This window comes from Anneissia japonica, unplaced genomic scaffold (genome assembly GCF_011630105.1).
Source record: "Anneissia japonica isolate Jap-2015-1 unplaced genomic scaffold, ASM1163010v1 scaffold573_len2283161_cov171, whole genome shotgun sequence".
Classification (NCBI taxonomy): domain Eukaryota; kingdom Metazoa; phylum Echinodermata; class Crinoidea; order Comatulida; family Comatulidae; genus Anneissia; species Anneissia japonica.
Window position 1 is genome coordinate 2018228 of NW_022719802.1, and position 22245 is coordinate 2040472.

The 22245-nt window shown below is 34.1% G+C and overlaps 1 protein-coding gene across 2 annotated transcripts in view; it reads left to right on the forward strand.

Annotated features, from left to right (window-relative positions):
• LOC117111010 overlaps positions 1-22245 on the forward strand; it is a 31466-nt gene that overhangs the window by 1967 nt on the left and 7254 nt on the right. Inside the window, exon 1 of one of the 2 annotated variants that reach the window (XM_033253870.1) lies at positions 6071-6326. The exons of the other annotated variant lie outside the window; for it this stretch is intronic. Coding sequence (XP_033109761.1) covers positions 6312-6326 — 15 coding nt within the window. The 5' untranslated portion in view covers positions 6071-6311. Of the gene's footprint in view, positions 1-6070; positions 6327-22245 lie in introns of those variants that run through there. 2 annotated transcript variants of the gene reach the window in all.

Genomic DNA, 22245 nt, shown 5'->3' on the forward strand with positions numbered 1-22245 from the left:
GTTTATATTGTAATATGTTATTGCTCTTGGGTAATAATAATATATCATACAAATTCAATAGTAAAAATATTGGGGGAATTACAATGTAAACATTTAAATAGTTGTAACTTCAAAATGCCGACAAAATAAGGCTAAACAATTTATGTCATAAAAGTAAAAATGCGTGAAAGAAAAAAATAATAATATAACACTTTAAAGAAGAAGAAGAACAACAACAACAATAATAATAATAATAATAATAATAATGATAATAATAATAATAATAACATGCATTACAATTCAATAGTAAAAAGACTGCAATAAAAGCAGTGTACATTTAAATTTACAACCTTAAAATACAGATAAAATGAGGCTAAACAATATTATGCCATGAAAGTGTAAAAACGAGGAAAAAATAATAATAAATAACACTTTAATATAATATAGGCCTAGTCATGTATGTGTAAAAAAAAAACATACTAACAAAAAACAAAACACGATTCATTCTTGGCATTGATTTTGCACCTTTGCCGTTTTGGTCTATGCCTATTGCCGTTTTGGTACTGTCATTGCTGTTTTGGTCTATTGCCGTTTTGGTACTTATTTTTGCCGTTTTGGTTTATTGCCGTTTTTTTCGTTGCCTTTTTGGTTTTTTGCCGTTTTGACCTGCTCCCTTCAAAACTTCAGCCATCTTTGTTTGAGTACTTCAACAACCAATTGAATTGGATTTCTCACGTCATTCTGAAAGAAAACTCAAATCCTTGTAAGCAGCTCACCTTCTACGAAGCCAAGACCACTACACTCAGAAGAAGACCAAAATCATTTACAGAGCTGTGTCTGTGAGTGGCCCGGGTGAGTGGATGTTCAAGATCTCACTCAGTACATATTCAAGACTCATTCTGCAATAAATTGTTGTGGAGAAGGTTGACAGAATTAGTAATTTTGCAAAAAGTGTTAAGGAAATAGTGATTCTTCAAAATGGAACTGGTTATTCTGCATTAGGTTTTATTATTCATAACTGAATCTGCAATAACTTGACTGAGGAACTGGTGAATCTGCAATATAGTTTGATTGAAGAACTAGTGATTCTGCAGGTTGATTGAGAAACTGGTGATTCTTGTTGACGAACTGTTAATTCTTCAATCCTGAAGGTTGATTGAGGAACTGGGGATTCTGCATAAAGTTGATTGAGGAACCTTGGACATTCTGCAATAGTTTGATTGAAGAACTAGTCATTCTGCGATATGTTGATTGATGAACTGGTGGTTCTGTGAGGTTGATAGAATAACTGGTGAATAATTGAGGAACCGGTGATTCTTCAATAGGTTAATTGAGGAACTGGTGATTCTGCATAGGTTGATAGAAGAACTAGTGATTCTGCATGATTTAGAAACTGGTGAGTCTGCAAAAAGTTGTTCAGGAACTGGTGCTTCTGCTGTAGGTACAAAAAATGATTTCAAATCCATTCTTTAGTAGGTACATACAATAGCTTATTTTCTCTTTGATCGTCACTTCAGATGAGGAACTGGAGATTGTCTGTCTAGAATTGTTGCAGAGAAACTGGTGATTCAACAATAGTTTATTGCTGATGAGCTTGTGATTCTCCAAAAAGTTGTCAAGGAACTGCTGATTCTGCAATGGGTTATTGTGGAAGTAGTGATTCTGCAAGGTTGTTGAAGAACTCCTGATTCTGAGAGAGCAGCTTAGCTCAGTCGGCTAATCTGGGGGTAGCCACTGTGTGTGCGCTGAACCATGGAGATCCATGGAGATCTCTAGGTCTCCGGTTCAATTCCTATCGGTGCTTCTCCTTATGTTTCAGCTAGAGGGCTGAAATACAAGTTTACAATAGCGCACCGTCTTTCGGATGAGACGTTTATGCCGTTGGTCCCGTGTGCATTTATGGCCCATGTGCACGTTAAAGAGCACAGTACACTCTTCGGAAAAGAGTAGGGCATTGTCTCCCGGTGTACTGTCCAATCACCACCAGAAGGACCCCACTGGAAATAAGTCTTCTTCTAAACTTTCGTGGGCTATCCTTGGTGTTTACACCGAATAAATCCAATCCAAATCCAATTCTGCAGTTTAGGTTGTTGAGGAACAATGACCATTCAACTACATTGATGTGATTGGATACACAACAACAATTTGAAAATGTACCAAATCCAATGTAGACTCCTGTTCTTGTGTTTAGTGGAACTCTATCTTAGTTGTGGTTCCAAGATGATGATGATCCCTTCATATCAGTGATTCCTAGTTATCAGATATATAAACAGTAAGTTACAGAGATTGATAGCCTATACTGTAGGCCTCTCACAAAACTTCTGCATCTTTACATTGGCAAGTTCATGTAAAGTGGTCTGTAACTCTGAAATGATGTTTTTTTTAAAATTTATTTTAATGCTCATATTGTAGTTGTCTTTGTTGATAGGCTGATTGAGTTTGAGGAGAAAAAAAAAATTCAAAGAGCAGCTTGATAGCGTCTGTGTAACCCTAGAGTACAGTAGCTAAATTCATAAGACATTGCATGGAGGAATGATAAGATAGGATATATTTGATGGCACCACAGTATGTACACTAACTACTTTTACTACATGTGTATTTCACAATGTAATATGCTTGAACAGTTGGCCACCTACTTGCTCCATGCAAATATCTAAACAAATTAAACAGAATGAAGTTTCTGTGTACTGCTCAAATGCACCTATTGAAGATTTTGCACTTTGTTCACATGTGCTGCTAATCCTGTGTTATAAAAACATTGCTCTTCCTCTTTTGTTCAACCATGGAGGAAGAGGTGAGTCATCAACAATCATACAATAAATTACAGATTTGTAATGTGAGATGTGAGAATCGGCATGCTACACAAATATTCAGTTGTTTTACCAAGGAAGAGGCCAAAATACTTTAATAGTTCACAAGGCCACTTTCAAGCCTTATCCATTATAAACTTAAGCAGGAATGTTAGCTCTGTTCTTACTATTTTTACTGTACAAACCAAACTACTGTACATAGGCCGCACTTTCAGATTAAACAATTCAAAATAGAGGCAGCCCATGGAGAGACTTTCACAGATTGAGGGTTTAGGCCACAGGTAACAAAAAAATATAATTTTCTTTTTTCTCCATTTTTTTATAATTTAGAACCTGCCTTGAATCCGCCACTGGGCCGGGGTGTCTGAGAGTGAGAGATTGTTGGCTATGAAACCTAATTAGGCCAAGACCCTATAGTTCAAAAATATGTTGATTGAGTGACCTTGAATTCAAAAAGTCATACAGTAATATTGCTTGTGCAATACTGTACAACTTTTTTTATCATAATGCATCCATTGATTTATGCAGGGAGATATAATTGTACACGCATTCACCAACATTTTACAAAATATCTATATATAGCCAACATTATCTCAAAGGGACTCATCCTCACTACCATGAAATTTATATTTGATTAATTCTGTCCATGTATCACTGTACATATTAGTAATGTAATTAGATGTACTTGTATAATTTTTTGTCCCAGTGTACAGACTTGTTGATAACAAATACAAATAGCAACAAAATCAACAAAGTTATCATCTAATCAGTGTTTGACTATCCTGCCTTTGAAAGTAAAACAAACAAAAGATAGTGAATGACCACTGATCCAGTCATAATCATATCTCCATGATAAACCAAAACCAACATTTTAATCAAAGCACAGATCCAACCATAGAGAAAATAGAACAGAAGGAGTAACATCGACTTTATCGCTTATCTTTAATCCAATTAAACAGTCAGCTAGTGCCTATTAAATTGCACTACGGCCACCCGCGGAGCTTATCACAGCACTATCTCTTTGTACACACAGCTCCTCGCCGCTTAAGTGTAAACCCCTATAGACGCTCTGAAAAGATAGTGAATGACCACTGATCCAGTCATAATCATATCTCCATGATAAACCAAAACCAACATTTTAATCAAAGCACAGATCCAACACACCCACTAATTGAATTTAACATGGGATTACACAATTGGTGTAACTTTAGCATTCTGGCCTACTGTAGGACAGACCTAGGTTGATATGCTACAGTAGGATAGAATTGCCCTGCAACTCATTGTCGGAGAACAACTAAGAGCCCAATCATACTTTGTCGGCCGACTCAAACTACCATTTCCATTCACAGTTAGTATTGTAAGTCAGCCCATGTCTGCCCTACAAACATTCACACTTCTCCTTTGGGCCTGGTCGATGAATTGAAGGACAGGAAGTTTAAGGCGATTGCATTACATGATGGTGGAATGGTAAATCCCAACCTATAGTAGCATAAACACATGGAATTCGCACAAAACATGAACCTAATTTCAATTATTGTCCTTAAACTTTTTCGATTTTTTAAAGCGTAGCATTTTCTCCATGATTATGGCAACAATATTTATTATAATAACCAAGGCCCATATTTAGCGCATCTGGACTTTACTCTGTGCAAAACACACTCGCGATTTCGAAAGTTCATACTGTAACTGTATTATTGTAGCTGTGGTTTTCAAGAGAAGTTTTCACACTAGCACGATTTGATAACAATTTATTGTGTATACGATAAAAAGATTATTTCACAAATCAAATCAAATGACGTCATAATCATAGGAAAATTATAAAATCGTTTTTACCACTTCCCTTAATATTTCTTTTATTTTCTATGTGAACAATTGCTTTTTAGCTTCAATATCGTTGATAGTGTAAACAGGCCTTTATGGGCATCACTGATTTTAACCTCATTGCAATTAACTGGTTAGTTTCCTTCTTATCTTTATCCCAGACAAAATTAATGTGTATTTTATGCCAATAAGTGAACTTATCTCTCTTCCAAGTGGCAATCCCATCACAAGACATAGACACAAATTGCTCTCACATATGAGACTTAAGGAGTTGTTTTGGTCGTGAGAAAAAATCATTTTACTGTACTGTAACAGGAATTGAAGCAAGGGTCTTAAACCACAAATTCATTCAACTCCACTCCATAGCATTTTATTTGTTTTCTGTTGTCTCACTTACTGTATTTACAATTTTTGTTGTCTGTGCAATCTTTTGTTAGATTTAAAAAAAATAATGATTCCTTCAAAAGTGCTTGAATAACCAAAAGAAGAAATAGGAACCTGGAGAATTTTAGAAGCCCAGAAATGGCACCTGTGCCAAGTGGGTAATGCACCACAATTCCTTTATGGAATGCAGAAGGCATCACTTTTAGTGCTGCACTGACAAAACTGTATTGATCCATAACCAATTTTTACTATATTTTCTTAATGAGAAGATTCATTTTTAAGCATTTATTTAATTTCTTATTTAATTCTTATAGCTGTTGCAATAATCTGCATATTTTATTTTTAGTTATATTAATTTTAAGCGGTAATGTTTGTATTTATGTTACATATTTTATATTCTAATTCTAATTAAAAAATTGGTAACTAAGGTGTTTTTAGTAATTTGTTTTCTTACATGTTGAGGGTCCCTAATTATCAGCTTCTGCTGGATGGATCTCCCTCATTAAATATGGTTCAAAGAAAAAAAATTAAATTAAAAAAATCTCAACATTATTGTCAGGGGTCCCAAGTCTCCCAGAACTCATGGGAGTCTCCCAGAAATCGGTATGGCCTCCCGCACTCCTGCAAACAGCAAAAATCTCCCGGAAATTCACTTATCTCCCGCAAATTCAGTAAAAAACAAATCTTTTTGTTTTAATTAGGCCTAAACTTTGGTTGCCGAATATTTTTGCAGTTTGACAGTTCATACTCCTGGGTAGAGAAAGATAAGCACCCATCCCCTCCTCTTCCCCCCCTCCTCCCCGACCGAGATTTAGAGCCTAAACCATAATTGTTCCGAAGGGACATGGATACAGTAGGCCTACTAATTATTCTTTTACCTCCTAGATCTTCCAATTTTTTTCTTTTTTTTTTTATACAAAATTGATTTTCCATCCTGATTGAAAATGGATGAGTCCATATTAGTGAAAATAGACTAGTCCAATAGTAGAAATGGATTAGTCCATTTTAATTAAAATGGATCAGTCCACATACAATATTAATAGATCATTGTGGCTTTTTATGATGCAATCATTCAGCCTACTTCTTGATTGGGTGTATGGTGTAATAATTTACTAATAATCACTTTTACAAATAAATAGGCAACGTGCGAATCAACAAGCTTACGTGGCTCTTGGCTACTGGTAGGCTGTTATTGATTATTCCTGTGTTGTGCTGGAACTGATCAGTTGGTTGTGCATCATCATGATAGTAGTAGTACTGTAGTAGTAAACATATATCGCCCACTTGATACAGAGCTCTAGTACTACTACACTATCAATGGTAGTAACACTGGTAAGTTTGTTATTGTTAATTATTTCAGGATCCCATTTATCTGTGGTTAAGACATAGTTGCTTGTGATTTATATTTTTTAATTATCTTATTCAGTATGCCTTGTCTGTATAATATCAGTCAAAAAATATATTACAAAATGCAGTTGTTGTAATACAGTAATTCAGAGAAAAGAGAAAAGGTTTTTTTGCCAAATTTCAACCGACCCAAAAATGTTGAATATCTTGTCAGAACTTGTTTGTGTAAAAAATATTTTTTAACAAGACTCAGCCTTAAATGCTCAAAAAATATTTTAAAAGGCTCTTTTCAACGTTATAATTGATACCTTTTTAAATTATGGTTATGGTTTAAATGTACGCTGTGGCTAGAGATACGGTACCGTATCGGAACTTCCGAAAACTAAAGGTACGGTAAATGATATTACGTCATGATTAGCCAATAGAAGTGACCGACTCGATTTTGGCTTTTTTGCAAAGTCGACGTCGCGATCATGAGAAACGTGGCGCAAAAAGTTACGATCAAATTTATGTCATAAAAATTTAGGCCCATTTCATGTATTTCGCTTGGGGCTTATCACAATGTTTGGGTTAAAAATCCCCTCTGTTATTCTTGCGTATTTTATGGTCTACCATAGAGAATGGTCTACTAAGGCTAGGCTTAGGCCTAGGGCCTAGCCCGAATAACCGCCTAGGGCCCAGGGGCATACTTATACTATAGGCGTACTACTAGGCTAGGCTTAGGTGGTTTTCATTGGTAGCTAAGGCCTAGGCCTGGCTTCTACTATTAAAATAGTATATTCTCGCTTGATGTCGCCAAATCTAGCAAAACTGCTATCCTTTTTATATGCTATAGGGCCTCGGGCTACAGAATTATTAATCAGAGCTTGTCAACAACACCCGCAAATGAATGAATCTTCGATCGTTGCTAAAACACACCAGCGTGACCATTCACAATTTTTGATATACCCAATGACTGGGCTGAAAGATTCAGCAAAAATTGCCCAAAATTACCCAAACTTCCTGAAAATGCATTAAAATTTGAAAAATACGTGTTTTTCGCATGTACTGTATAGTTTTCCTTTTAGTTCAATTTATAAACCAATTTTTTATTTTAATTGTTAGTGTTAATTATTAAAATTAATAATTATTCATGAGGTGATAATACGGATAGAAAAATACGCACTCAGTCGGCCAGTGTTATCAGTAGATCAGTGATCAAGTTTTATTATGTACTGCATTAATTAGGTAAGATCAATGGCAACGCAAATCACAAATAAAACAATTCTGAACTCATGTTTATAGCAATTAACAGTCAATTAACAATGTTATGTGCACTTCGTTGAGTTGTGCTTACTTGAATCATAGAGAAAATAGAACAGTGTTCTATTTTCTCTATGCTTGAATGGACTGAAATATAGTCTTTGTTACTTCTTAATTCTTCCTCTACGACAAAAATATTTAATTTTCTTAAAAAAAATAAAATACCCAAGGATTTGAAGTCAAAATACCCAAGATCTTGGGTAAATACCCAAGCAGTGGTCACGCTGAAACACACACTCACTACTATTCCAGTAGCAGTGCACTGAATGACGTCACGCATGAATCGGCGTTTCTATTGGCTAATCATGGCGTAATATCATTTACCGTACATTTTAGCAATCGGAAGTTCCGATACGGTACCGTATCTCTAGCCACGGCGTTAAATGTAATAATGACACTGCTTTAAATTTAGTTAAATAAATCATTAAAACATCAACATAATGGTTTCTATACTTGATAATTGTTAATTTACTATAACCTATGTAATCCTAACTGTAAACTAATCAAATATAGAGTACTGATAGATAGATAGGTAGACAGATAAACTAATTGTTATTAATTTGATGTAAAACCTTTGTTAATTGATAACTTCCATATCAAAAGAAATTATTTCAATTGATCTTTTTGATTGTTCACTTGTTAACAAATTTTAGCTTATAATACTCCAATAAATAATTAATTCAGATGTTATTTAATATTTTTAGACATTGTCTAATTAATTTAATAGATACTTTAGGTAGGTAGACAGGTAAACTAAATTATTTTTAATTTGATGTAAAACTAAAGTATATTTTAAGTACAGTGTTTATAATATTAACTGTTTGGTTTGGTCTCTGCATAGAGAAAATAGAGCTATTTTCTCTATGGTCTCTGTGGTCTGAAAATGTTGATGTTTCTAGTTTCCAGATGCCTGCCAATTACATTTCTGGCAACCTTTAAAACTTTTAGATCTTAAAAAGGAAATGCACTTTCTTGGAGTCAAGAAAGCAGAAAACACTAAATTTTTAGAATAAGCTTGGTAATTTCATAAGACTCTAAAAATCAGGAAATCTTAATAGCCATTTAGTAAATTGGTGTGGCCCTTGATTCCCAGATATATCAGGCTCCTTCCAACCAGACCGGGAGAATTGTTTAATTGATAAATAATTAGTTTAGAAGTTATTTTTATGGTCAGAGAGTTGAGACAACCAACCAGTGTTTTTACCTCAAAACCATATTTTTACACATGGTGTACCAAAAGCTTAATGATTTTGTTAATTACATTTAGTTATTATTATGGTGTTTGGTATTCTATGCAGTTCTTCTTCCTGATAATTGCAAATTTCATATCAAAGACTCTAGCAAGTGCCTCTATCTCAAATATCAAAATAGCATTGAGTGAATGGTCTGAAATTTGTCATATTTTATTTTTATTTATTATTTTATGATTTTCATTATTAATAGGCTTCACTAACTTGTGTCAAGTCAGCGTCGTTTTCTCTCCGGGCCGTGTACAGTTATAACACTCTCAAAGTTCAGTGAGTTCAGGTCATACCAGTACAGCATTCTAGAAGAATCCTTGAATTAATGTTAGTTATGAAGTCATTAGCACAAGCCTTCTAATGATTAAAACACCTGTTTGGTGTGGGAATAAAAAAAAGATGAAATTAGTAGTCAAATCAATCATGTATCACATATCATTGTGTTATTTCTAATAAAAGATCTTTCATTTAGTTTTATTCAACCACAATTTACATTATAAAAAATACTTCAATATTTATTCTGTTCTGTTCTAGTGACTTTTTACCAACCATGGTACAAAATTTGTTGGCACCTCCAAATGGCCTGATAATTTTTTTTTTATTTATGGGGGGAGGGGGCTGGCCTGGCTCAGGCACACTCTCTTCTTGAATCTACAGTACCTCTGTTAACTTTGGTACAGAAAAACACCTTCATGGGTTTTATAACCTATTTGCTAGCCGTTGGGTCATGGGAACATACCTTATTTTTCCATTCCCAGTGATGTTGTTAACCCGATTTTCTTCTAGGTCTTCCTTCCTTGCTTCCGTTTTCCAGCCCCACCTTTTGGAAGGTAACAACATTTTTAAAAAGAGAAAGAGAGAAAAGAAAAAGAAAAAATTGATTGTCCAATACGACTCAGAGGTTATTTTTGGACGTCTAGAACGCAACAATTTTGCGGGGGAATGCCCCTGGACCCCGTAGGCTGATATTATCTTGGCTCCATTTCAGGGGCCCCTCCCTCCTTTTGGACATCTCTGGATCCGCCTCTGGTGAAGATGGTATTTTATGTTACATTCATTTTTCTCAAGTATTTACAGTATTGTCTTTAATTACCACCATGGAGGTGTTTCTCCATACAAAAGTAACTATCATGTCTTAACCTATTATTCATTGTCTATTATGCAATACATCAAAAATGTGTCCCTGGGAAAATTCAAGTGTGTATGCCAACTTGGCCTCATACAGTATCTCATGTGGTAGAGTATCTGAACGGTGATTGTTTTTCTCAAGTATTATCATCATAACCACCTGTGATGTTTCTCCATTCCATAGTTACTATCAATATCATGTGATTTTAATGTTTATTGTGAAATTTGTTAGTATCACCAATCATATTTTTATGAGCATGTTTTCTGAATATTTTGTATTAGTAAATATGATGTTTCTACATAATATCAATTGTGATATTTCAGTCCTTTATTAATGATAATCCTGTGATATTTGTTTTCAGTGTGGTGGTAGTTAATTAAATATTGGTTTGTGTTCTGGTTTCTTTAGAAACCCTGCTTTCAACATAGAAAGACAAACTGTCTGCCAAAAAAAAAAGAAATTGGAAAATAACTTTAAAATTCAAATAAAACCTAAATAGTTTATTGATTAAATTCATTTGATGCTCGATATGCACATTACTATATAAGATAATTAAAAAGTAAAAATTAATGAGCATCAGGAACACCCATTAGGCCCGAGTCCAGCCCATTTCCAATAGTGTCCAAAATTATACTTTAAATAATTAATAATTATGGATAAAAACATTAACATTTCAAAACCGACATAAAAATATGATTACAGATAATGATTATTATAATAATAGCTCATTTAAATGTTAAAAACAAGTTATGAACTTTATTTGTGCTGATTCTAGTAGCGATGTTTTATTACAAAAATCCTTAAAAAATGTATTACTGTACCAACGAATTTAAGGGTATGCAATACAGGAAAGGTATTACAGTATTTAAACTTCCATTAATTGACAAGGAAAAGTTTTTCTGACTCAAATTTTTAATTGTAAGTTAATAACTTAAATTAGGCTATTAAAAAAATATGGAATTGAATTTTTAGTTCCTATGCATGTAATGCAATAGGAACTATTGTAATCACTTTGTGTGTAGTGTGTGTGTGTGTAGACATTTATGCAAATGCGCATGCGTAAAAAACATTTTGTTTTTCTTCGGGATGCGAAGTTCGATGTGAAGTTTCTGCAGTGTTCAGTCAGGGCTCACGCTAACCGATCGGCAAGTCGGCATGGATGAAACTATTTTGGTTTTGCGGCAAAAAAAAAATTAACTGCTGTAGGCATAGGCATTTTGAAGAAGGCCTAAAATAAAAAAGGTTTTAATACTTGCTGAAATACATCGTTTTTTCATTTTGATCTCCATTTTTTGCTACCTCCATGAGACGTTTTTTTCTGTTGTATGAATAGTCATAATGAAGGTGCTACATCCCCGACAGTTGGCTATGCAGCAGTGTACCCTTTGAATGCAAACTGAAGTGAAGATATAAAGGCAGCTGACTGTCGGGTACATAACGACTATCTAGCCTAGGCTTTCCGCAAAAACAAGAGGCCTAATTTAGTACAGTAGTTACTGTGATGCGAGAGTGGTAGATTGTTTAATAATAAATAAAATTTCTACTTCTCATTTTGCAGTTACAGTACATCAAGAAAACGAGCTGATAAAGCATCTTTGAATTCTACAAACGTAGAAAGGTTATTGTATACTAATTGACTTATTTTTTTTTAATGCACTGGTCTTTCAAAACTTGGTTTCCGTGACAATTTTCACTCGCCATAATTGGATAAAAAGCTTGTTACACCATGAATTTGTTATGCCTTTTTTCATGAACTTTCTACACTCTGGTAATAATAATTACAAATAAAAATAGGATTAGTAATGTATTTGGTCTCTTTATATACTATTTTATTATTATATATATATATATATATGTATAAACTAAGAGCAAGTTGAGTATATCACCTTTGCTCTCGAGTGCGTTTCCACGATTTGTTTTGAATTTTCACCACATTATTACAAAATGAACAATGATGGTTTCTATCCTTCTGTCTAATTGTTTTTGTATAGTGCCTTAACAATATCGTAAATATAACTCTTTAAAAAAAGGGCAGGAAGTATTCCATTCCAGATGCAGTTGCTAGCAATACAGGTACAGTTACAGTAGACCAAACAGAAGTCCGCATATCAGAGGTCAGACCATTTTACCAACTTGCTAGCTATTAAACCTGATGAGTCATATGCTGACCTCAGATAACTAAACAAAGAAAAAAGATCAAAGTGAATAATAATAATTAAAAAAAAAAGTTGCTGACAATTAGTAGACAAAAAAATACAACACACCACAGATTGCATGATTTAATACCAACCTGCTAGCTATTGTATTCAGGGCTATACTAGCTATAGAAAGAATAGAAAGGGTTTAATAAAGGTGGGTGGATGATAACATTGGTAAACTCTAAATATAAGAGTGGATTATAAGAGTTACTTTTAGGGTGGGCAAGAGGGTTAATAAAGGTGAGTGGAAGGACTTTGGACTCAAAGGAAAACTTCAAGGCTTGGTGGCCTGCCCAACCTAGACTACAATTAAATACATCCCTGGGTATTAATTCTTGGTGAGTTAATGACCAACAAGAGAGGCACTTAACTTTTCTAAGCTTAGTGGCCAAGCACAAAAAAAAAAAAAAAAAAAAATTGCACAGTACATATTTTAGAAGTCAGGGTCAGATGTTGTTTTTTTTTTTTTAGAATAGGGAATACTCTAGGGTTCAGGGCAAACCATTAAACTACAGGACTGAAATCTTCAAACTCACTACTGAAAGTAATATATTTTTTTGGACTAGCGCAAAATTCAAGCTAATAAAGTATTATAATAAATTGTAATGTAATTGTTTTTTAAAGGAATCGGTTTATGTTTGGTAAATATAATTATTCTGTAAGCTTGGGCCCAAATTTTCAATAGAATTTTGAGATTCACATTATAAGGACAGCAGGTGGCCTGGTCAAGTGTAAAAAAAAAATATACTCTGGTCAAGTGTAAAAAAAAATATACTCTTTGTTATGATCAGGTCAAGAAAATATTACAGTAGTGGGATTTGGATTTCAGGGTCAGAATTTGTTCTAAAGCCCTGTCAAGCCTATCAAATTTTACATTTATTTGACAAAAATATGTGACACTAGCCTGGTGATATCATCACACCTTGGTAACCTATACATTTAATCATCCCATGCACTTTGGTTGGTCAAATGATTGAAAGAAAGCCAGCAAGGCTATTGAAGTCATCTTCTATATTTAAACTTTGTATACAGTAATCAATGAAATGCAGGGGTCCCAATTCTACTGGAAATCATTGGGATGGCCTCCCATATTCCATACAGGTTCCTGCAAGCAAGAATCTCCCAGAAAAAAACCAATCTCCCGCAAATTCATATTTGCACGTTTTTACTACATTATCATCATTCCTGATGATGACATAATTAATGTCGAAATATTGAATCCCAACACGATGGCGTGTATTTCAATACTTGGAGTATGTATTATACTTTCTTATTATCAGTTGTCTCACGAAAGTCGGTGTCGGTAACACTATGTGCAGCAAAATGAAATTAATATGTTAAGAAACCTTATTTAACAAGATTCCTCAGCAGGGATACTTCCAATTCGGGACCCTGTTAGTGCTCCAATGGTGCTATTGAATAATTCTAACTGCAGCCCGGCTTGAGATAAGCCACCTAGTTCAGACTGGCAGGTAGATAAACCCGGTGAGTTGAGACGGGTTTATCCACCTAGTCTGAACTAGGCCTAAGTTTATCACCCTGTAGGCTGGAAAAGTGATGAGGGAGGAAGGCTCTTTATTTTTTATTTTCTAAAGCCAAGTATTACCCTTTGGTTTGTTTGCTGGTACATTGATTCAAAGTAAAACATGATTGAGATAACACAAACTATTTACTGGAAAAAAAAAGTTTTTGACTGCTTTTTTAACTAATGCTAAATTGAGTTTTTTTTTTAGGTATACAGTAGATCATCTACTAATTACCTACCTCTAGTTTTTTTATACAGTATTCTGTTGATATGACCAATACGTGGCCCAGGTAAGGCTAAATAAAATTTATCGTTAGTTTCACATCCCCACCCACTCACTCTCACTAAGCTACCAACCGACTCACATCGTGCGGTACGGTCCTGCATTTCAAAGTGATTTTGGATGAAACCCTAATTTTGCAGAAGCAAAATAATGCGTGATCATAAATTTGTTACGCATTTAGCACTAGCCTATGCATGATAACGAATTATCACAAATTCTGGGGAAAATGTATTTACAATTAGAAGAAATTGGTTTTAATAAAAATATAAAAACGGTCATGCAGTAGCTTGAATCAGTTCGCCTAGAAAATTTCTCTTTTCCAACCTAAACAACCCAGCCAACCACGCACTTAGTAGAATCTAGTACTGTAGTTGCGTGCAGCTCTACCAAGAGATGGATACTTTCGCCTAATAAGATGACATTATTATTATTATTATTATTATTATTATTATTATTATTATTACAGTATAAGAAGTGAAAACATAATGGCAGAATGACTTACATTACAAAGATTCATTTTAACTTCTTTTTTAAAAAGATGTTTTTTCAGCCTGTTTATCACTACAGTAGAGGATAGAAAATAGCAAATAGTAAATATCCTCAGCGAAAAATAATTTCAGATCCTGGATGTGATACTATATTTAATAAGATTTTTGGCCTTAAACAATTAATCTTTTCAATGTTTGTTTTTAATTGCTTTCATATTTATAGGACAGGAAGGTATTCTACCGCTCCTGCATTTTGAGTGTCAGAATTTCCATTTATTCTAAAAATAGATTCCACAATGATTAAACTTAGAACTTGGAAAAAACCCGCTGCTTTTTTTACAAAATGAGAAATATTATACTGTAATATACAGTTGACTTTAACTATAAGCTTAAAGTAATTTTACAAAAAAAGTAGTTTATGTTTAAAATTTATAAATTATTAATTCCTATCTCAACAAACTATACTGTATTTTACTGTGTTTTAATTACAGAATACTGTAATACAGTATACCAGTAAACAAAGAATAAAATATTAACAAAATGCTTCTTACAGAGACTCAATAAAATACAATGACTGAACAGTATTTCTTAATATATATTATTGATCGACCAAACTATGAATCTTGGCAAAACATGGTAATAACAATTTTAGGTCTGAAAAGAGCATGAACAATAAGTGAACAAATTAGATATCCAGTAAAAATCATGCATGTGGCTTGACTATATAATCCACTTGCTTTAGAAATAAGTTTCAAAAGCTTTTTTGAAAGTGCCTCGTACCATGGCACCAAGAGCAGAGAATAATACATACAACTTGGCTTTTACAACAATAGTACAATAAATTGTCCATCAAGTAATTAGTGAACCAGTAATGAAATGTATTCATTCATAAAATGCCTAAAATATTTAAACTGGTCACTGATGATAACAGCATATCTGAACAATTATAGTTTAATCAATTTCAAAATATATAAAAATTAATGCATGCATGCATTTTAAAAAGAATTCTTGTATACCCTAATACCATGGAGCTGTAAAATTGATCTTATATCTCCCTGCTGGTACCAATAATAATAATAATAATAATAAATTTAACCACTGAAAGTAGATCAGTTATTGTAATGTAATGTGGTTGAATAACTATAATTAAGATATCTACATCAGTTCTTGATACTTTGCTGCAATGCAATACCAACAAAATTGCTTGGCTTCTTCCTAATTTTGGGGTTGGGGGGGGGCAGTCCATTTTTCCTCAACAGCGTGTCTTGCTGTGCCCTCCAGGCCCTGGCTGGCTTCGCCACTGTTGCCTGTATAACCATTTAAGGGGTTTGATGAAGACATTGCACAAATTTGTTAACATGCGGAGACATTTGTGGATAGAACAGCAGAAAAAAAAAAGTGGGACTGATTGAAATCTATGAGTTCCCAATATGTTCTTCCTGATAAATCTGTGATCATAAACTTGAATTGGCTTCATATTGCGTATCACAGGATGAAATTTAAATACAGTACAACTCAGGATGTACAACTCAGGATGTACAACCTGGTTTCCTTTGGGTTGTTCTTCCGTGATTGCCTGTAATGTAATGTTAAGTTCGGTCAATACTATCAAGTTTTTAAAAATAATTCACCCGTACTGCATATGAACCAATAATGATCATATCACACACGTAGAAGGGAATAACTATGTCATACCATGTCTTTATAAATTATGGGCAAATTTGCATGTATTTCTCATACTGTATAACACTTACATAGCATATGTTTCTTGTCCTGTCCTAAATCCTTCCTTTCTTTAATATTTATTTTCATTCGCATGGGGAAAATCTCAGACAATTAGAGTATAGAGAAATCTAAAGATCTTTGTATACAATGAATGATTATTTAGGAGCATGTTCATGTAATGTTAATAATACTAGAAATTGCAAATTGCAAGTGAAGTGCTGCGAAGTAGGGCCTACAACTGCATATAAATGTTTTTCGAACAAAATTATTTATGCGAGTCAAGTGAAAATAATAATAATAAAACTATAACAAATAATATGAGACACAACCCATTGTCTATATTAGAACACTTCTCATTGGGTAACAAAGTCGTAATTTTTCATTTTTGTCAAAAAGTGTCTATAGTGGTGAATTATGGTTTAGGTTTTTTTAAATAAAGTTTNNNTCAAAAATTTCTATGTATGTGGAAAATGTAGTTGATTACCAAAGGTTACAATTTTTATTTTGAAGACTGCATGGTCTAGGAAGTGTACATTTTTTTTATGGGGCAAGTTTCCAAGGGCGGGTTTTCTGGGCGAGTTGACGGCCAAAGAGTGTTACCAAAGTGCGAACCAGTGTGTTATTTGATCACAAGTGCGTGTCACGACATTGACTGGACATACTGTAAGACACAGAAACAAAATATATATAAAATCAACTGGTTTTAATTAAATAAAAGTTCGTTTTGCATATCCAATGACAAAGTGTTGTGCTACCTCCCAGAATCTTTATCACTGTAATAGTGCATTCGAAGTACAGATCATCTACTAAGTCTTGCTAACTGCTAGGGCTTTTCCCCCTCAGTCTGCAATATCACTTTAGTATATTTGGTACATAAGTCTTGAGTATAGGCTACTTGGCTGTACCTCCTCCGACCATGGTCAATTCTTTACTTCATTTCTTGATTCAAAGATACTGTGAAGCTCTCTTACTTCATCTATCACTCACATATAATTACTTTAAGCTTTTACATATAAGCCTTGTACTTTTATCTTAAAATGTGCCTCGACTGATATGTCCTTTAACCGACACTCCTCAGTCCACATATTTCCTTTAAGATATTCTATCTTCAACTCCTGGCTAGATACCTTTAAACTAACCATTTTAAAACACATTTGCATACTTTTACACTCCACTTAAATGCATGAATCATACACTGCCACTTTGCCTTAACCTCATTAATATTCATGTAACTTATTTCCATTCACAGACCGTTTTAACTTGAGTCATACCACTATGCATATTCATTAGTTCACGATTCAGTTAGCAGTGCTGCAAAGTAGAATGAAATATCCTAAATATTGTGACAGTGCGAGACATATCACAAGTGTGAGCCAGCGAGCCATGACGTCACGACAATAGATAGAGACGTTAGCCAGTTGGGTGAGGTATCGGCTGAGATTTGTGGAGTACAATTCAAAAAACAACTATAGGTCTAATAATGAATTATTGTGATGTTAAATAGACAATGTTAGCTATCAAAGAGCGACATTGTTTTTCATTGGGACCTTCGTCCCTTCAAGGCTAGGCCTATACCATCCTAGCTAGTCTAGGCCTAGAGTAGGATAAGGCTAGCGCGACATGCGGACGTTGGTACGAGTAGATTAGTCTACAAACATCGCCTAAAGTAATTGATTTTACCCGGCAGAATGAAAGAAGGAAACTGCGCTTTTCAGTCATCTTAGGCGCTCGTTTTTTGACAAACAATGACCTTTCAGAGGTCAAATTGCTGTCAAGAATATGAATTGGCTGCTTCGCAGCAATGATGGATTTAGGCCTACTGTATAGAGCTCATATTGTGGAGACCTCTATGCCTTTAATAACATTAACAGAAAAAAAAAACAGACCAAGTAAGTAATGTATTTAGTCTTTACCCTAAAGACATGCTAATCCTACTCCATAAACTAAAGCATGGTTGGATGTTGACTCCTATGTTTGAGGATTATTTGTTGATGTATAATGATTATGTTATATAAAGAGTGTTTTCCCTGCTAAATTCAATACATTTTAAATGAGATAATATACACAATTTTCGAAATTTTAGGTAGAGGCATATGCTGGATAGTAAAACAGACTAGTTGTGCTGGAAGAATGGCCAACTCCTCACCCTCAAATGCGAAAGAATGATGAATGCGCTTACCGGACAGACTCCAAGCCCAGAGCTTGGGTTTTTCCCACCTTACCTATGACTTTTCATTCTTCTGCTGATGCTGACCTAGTGGTAGCCTCTTGAGCAATATCTACAAATCAGCGCAGTAAAAGGCTATCTCATGTGAATAGTTCTTCTAATGTTTGTTTCACATGTGATATTGGTTTTTATTTTGTTGATTTAGATACCAGGTGTGTTTATTATCTATGATAGCAAACTTGCAAAATCACTGTATAAACCATGGGATAAAAAAACAAAAGCGTCTGTAAATCGTCCGACAGGACTAAAGATAAGATCATGTTTATCGTACAGTATTTGGTCTTTACTGCACATGACCTCATTCGCCCATCCCTGTTACCATTACTCATCAACAACTAAAATTCTAACAAAATGTAAAGATATGTTATCATGCAGTATTTGGTCTTTACATAACCACATTCGCCAATCCCTGTTACCATACTCATCAACACCTAATTCATTTTTTTTGTCTCTGCGTAAGCATTTTATTTTTAGGTATTGTATTTGTACTTGTTCTGGGGCTTTATATTATACACCAGTTTAGGTTAATGCTGTAGTTAATATGTAAGTCGTCCAACAGTACTAAATATAAGATCATGATTATCATATAGTATCTGGTCTTTACTGTACATGACTTCATTCGCCCATCCCTGTTACCATTACTCATCAACTAACATTCTAACAAAATGTAAAGATTATAGATTCTCTTTTAATTTTTATCGCAAAAAAATAAAAAATTTGATATTGAGACCTTTCCAATTTTTTTTAATTTTTTTTTGGGTGGGGGGTGTTGGGGAGGGAGAAGGAGGGGTGCAGGTGTAAATGCACTCATCGCACACCCTGGATTCAGTTTTGTGTTTTTGATCCATGACAATCTCATCCCTTTGCTACAACCTGAGTAAAAAAGGTGTTTTAGTTTGAACAGTATAATAGAAAGTACTGTAGCTTCACAACTTTCCTCCTAAAATGTTGACCTATACTATGTAGTTTCTGACAGACACAAACTCAGAGCTCTAGAGTGTGTATCACAGTTGTTTACTACTGTATGGGACCATGGCGAGATAAAATAGACTTTCTGTCTGCTACTACATTATACACTGTAGATTGAGACTCCTCCCCATTTATTGTTAAAATATCATTTAGAGACTGTTGTAAAATGGCCCCAATTCTGAGGTGTTTTTCATGGAGCTATAAAGGATTGATTGACGTTGATGACATTATCCCCTCGGATTTAATGTGAGATTTTCTAGAATGTGCGTCTCCTGTATTACTCATTCTTCACCATGGTTTCTAAAAACCTTGCTGCATGCAAAAACTTACATTTGAAAACCTTCGTAAGTGTTAATTTTAGGGTCACAACAATAATGGGATACAGTACTGACACATGTGCTTGGTATTGAATGATGCTACTAAAACTGTACTACCTAACCCATGTGGTATTAACATGGAATCCAAAGTTTATGTTATCAGTATCATACCATTTCCTATGTAGTTTTAAATACTGTTCTACAACATATGAAGATGAGATATCAGAAAGAGTGAGACCGACAACTGGTTTAGCTACCGTCGTTCACATTGAATCTTCAGATCCAAAGTAAAGAAGAATGAATTGTTCAAATCAGGTTGTTTAAAAGTAAAAATGTTCAACATTCCAAGTCCAACACCATCATGCTCCACACAGGCTGTCTCACAAATTGTCTTTCTCTATTGATTACATCTCAACAACTCATCATCTCCAAGTCCAAGTCCTGCTAAAGTCATTCACCCTTTTTCATGGTTTTACTCCCTTTCTCAGAAACTACACCCTTCTACATACATACTGTCTTTACACATCCCCATCTCTTCAATCACAATTAATAACCACGATGATTCAAGTACCACAAAAACTCATACCTTCACTTCTTGGACATTGAACTTTAAGAGTGTAAATTATTATAATGATGAAATTGACAATACTTTGTGTATTATACAGTATTGCCTTGTGAATAAACAATACTATATTGTGTAGTTTTAGAACACTTGTTTTTTTAATAAGAACACATTTCATAAGAACACTAAGGCTAAAATTGCTTTAATTTTTTTATTATTTTAAAAACTAGAAAAACCAACAAATCTTATCTGTATCTTAATGTGCAGTACAGTAGGTGGGACTATGCAATACCCTCTATAATATAGACAGTAATATACTGCTGTACAAAAGTGTAAAAAGAAGAACAAAATAAGAACATTTTGAGCATAAAATTAGCCATAAAAACCCCACTGAGCCTAAGTTCTTATAACAAAAAAAAAAGTGGACCAAGTTCATCCTACAGTGTACAGTATACTACTTGTTGTTCCTCATGGTTGGACATGCAAGGTTATGACCACCCTTAGCTACTGTAACTTGACCCAAGAGAGTATATTTCTGGTTCCACTTAACAAGGATGTAGCTATAGGGTAGGTATGACATCACACATTATGGTAACCAAATACTCCAAATAAGGTTGTTGCACCTTCTGAATGGATTTACTCATCTTAAAGTTATGTGTTGATTTCATTACATATCTTGTGGAAGAGTATATATTGAGTATGATATTAGTTAAATCATTCAGTTTCCCATAGTCCTGCTACATAGTCTCATGACATCAGTATTTTTGCCCAGGCTCAGCTAAATGTGTACTGTAAGTTCTAAACCTCTGCATTTGACTATTTTGCAAACATCCCTTTTATACTATTTTGTCCAAGTAACATATCCTGTAGAAGAGTGTGTTGAGAATGATTTTAGTTTAGTTTTAATCCTTAGGTCTTTGTCAGTCTTGTACTGTAGATTCAGTTTCCTATAGTTCTGCTACTCTTGGACATCAGTCTTTAGCCTAGACTCAGCTAAATGTGTAAGTTCTCAACCTCTTACTTACTTTGACTGACAAACAAACATCCTTTTCTGTTTTATCCACGTGACATATCTTGTAGAAGAGTATATGAGTATGATTTTAGTTTAGTCTGTAAATATGCTGTAGTTCATTCAGTTTCCTAAAGTCATCACATTATTACGTAATTATGACACAATCAGAAGTTTGAAAGAGAAGAATGTTTTCCTGTCATTGAACAGACAGTTTAAAAAACATCATGTCTTTTGCTTAGGATAGACCCTCAAATTGGCTGGTAATCAAAGAGTACTAAAAAGTCACATCTGCAAAAACTAATGGGTTTTTTTTATCTGTTTCTGGTTGGAAGAATAACCTATTTTATCTTTGTAAATGAGCTTTTCGATTCTTTTATTCATTTGAGATTGTCATTTGTTTTATTCCCAACGAATCTCATTCAAAGTAACATTCATTCTGTTATTTAAAATAATTGGTTCTATTCTGATAAATTGTTGGATTTGAAATACAGTAAATGATTAAAATACTGATTGTCAATTTGTTTTCGATCTGGTTCTGGTGGGTAAAACCGACCTCCTAAGGACTCCAAAAGGGTAGGAGTATAACAAGAGGTGGTAGAAATAGGGTTGAATGATAGGAAAGGTCCACCACTGCAATTTAGGATGTGCAACATCAGTCATGGGTAGGCTTGCCAGATCGCCTCAGACCACAAGTAGTAGTACATGGGCCTAATAGGGCCTTGGGAAGAAAACCACATTTAGTAGTGAAATGTGGGAGTGTTCTCAAGCCTTATACATTGAAGAATATTTTATAAGTTTACCTGGATCATGAGAATGATTGAATGAAAATGCATATGTATTTTTGATCTGATTTTCTTTAAATTGTACAGTACAGTATATACTATACACAGAGAATTACATAGGTACCTTCATGCATACATGCTTAC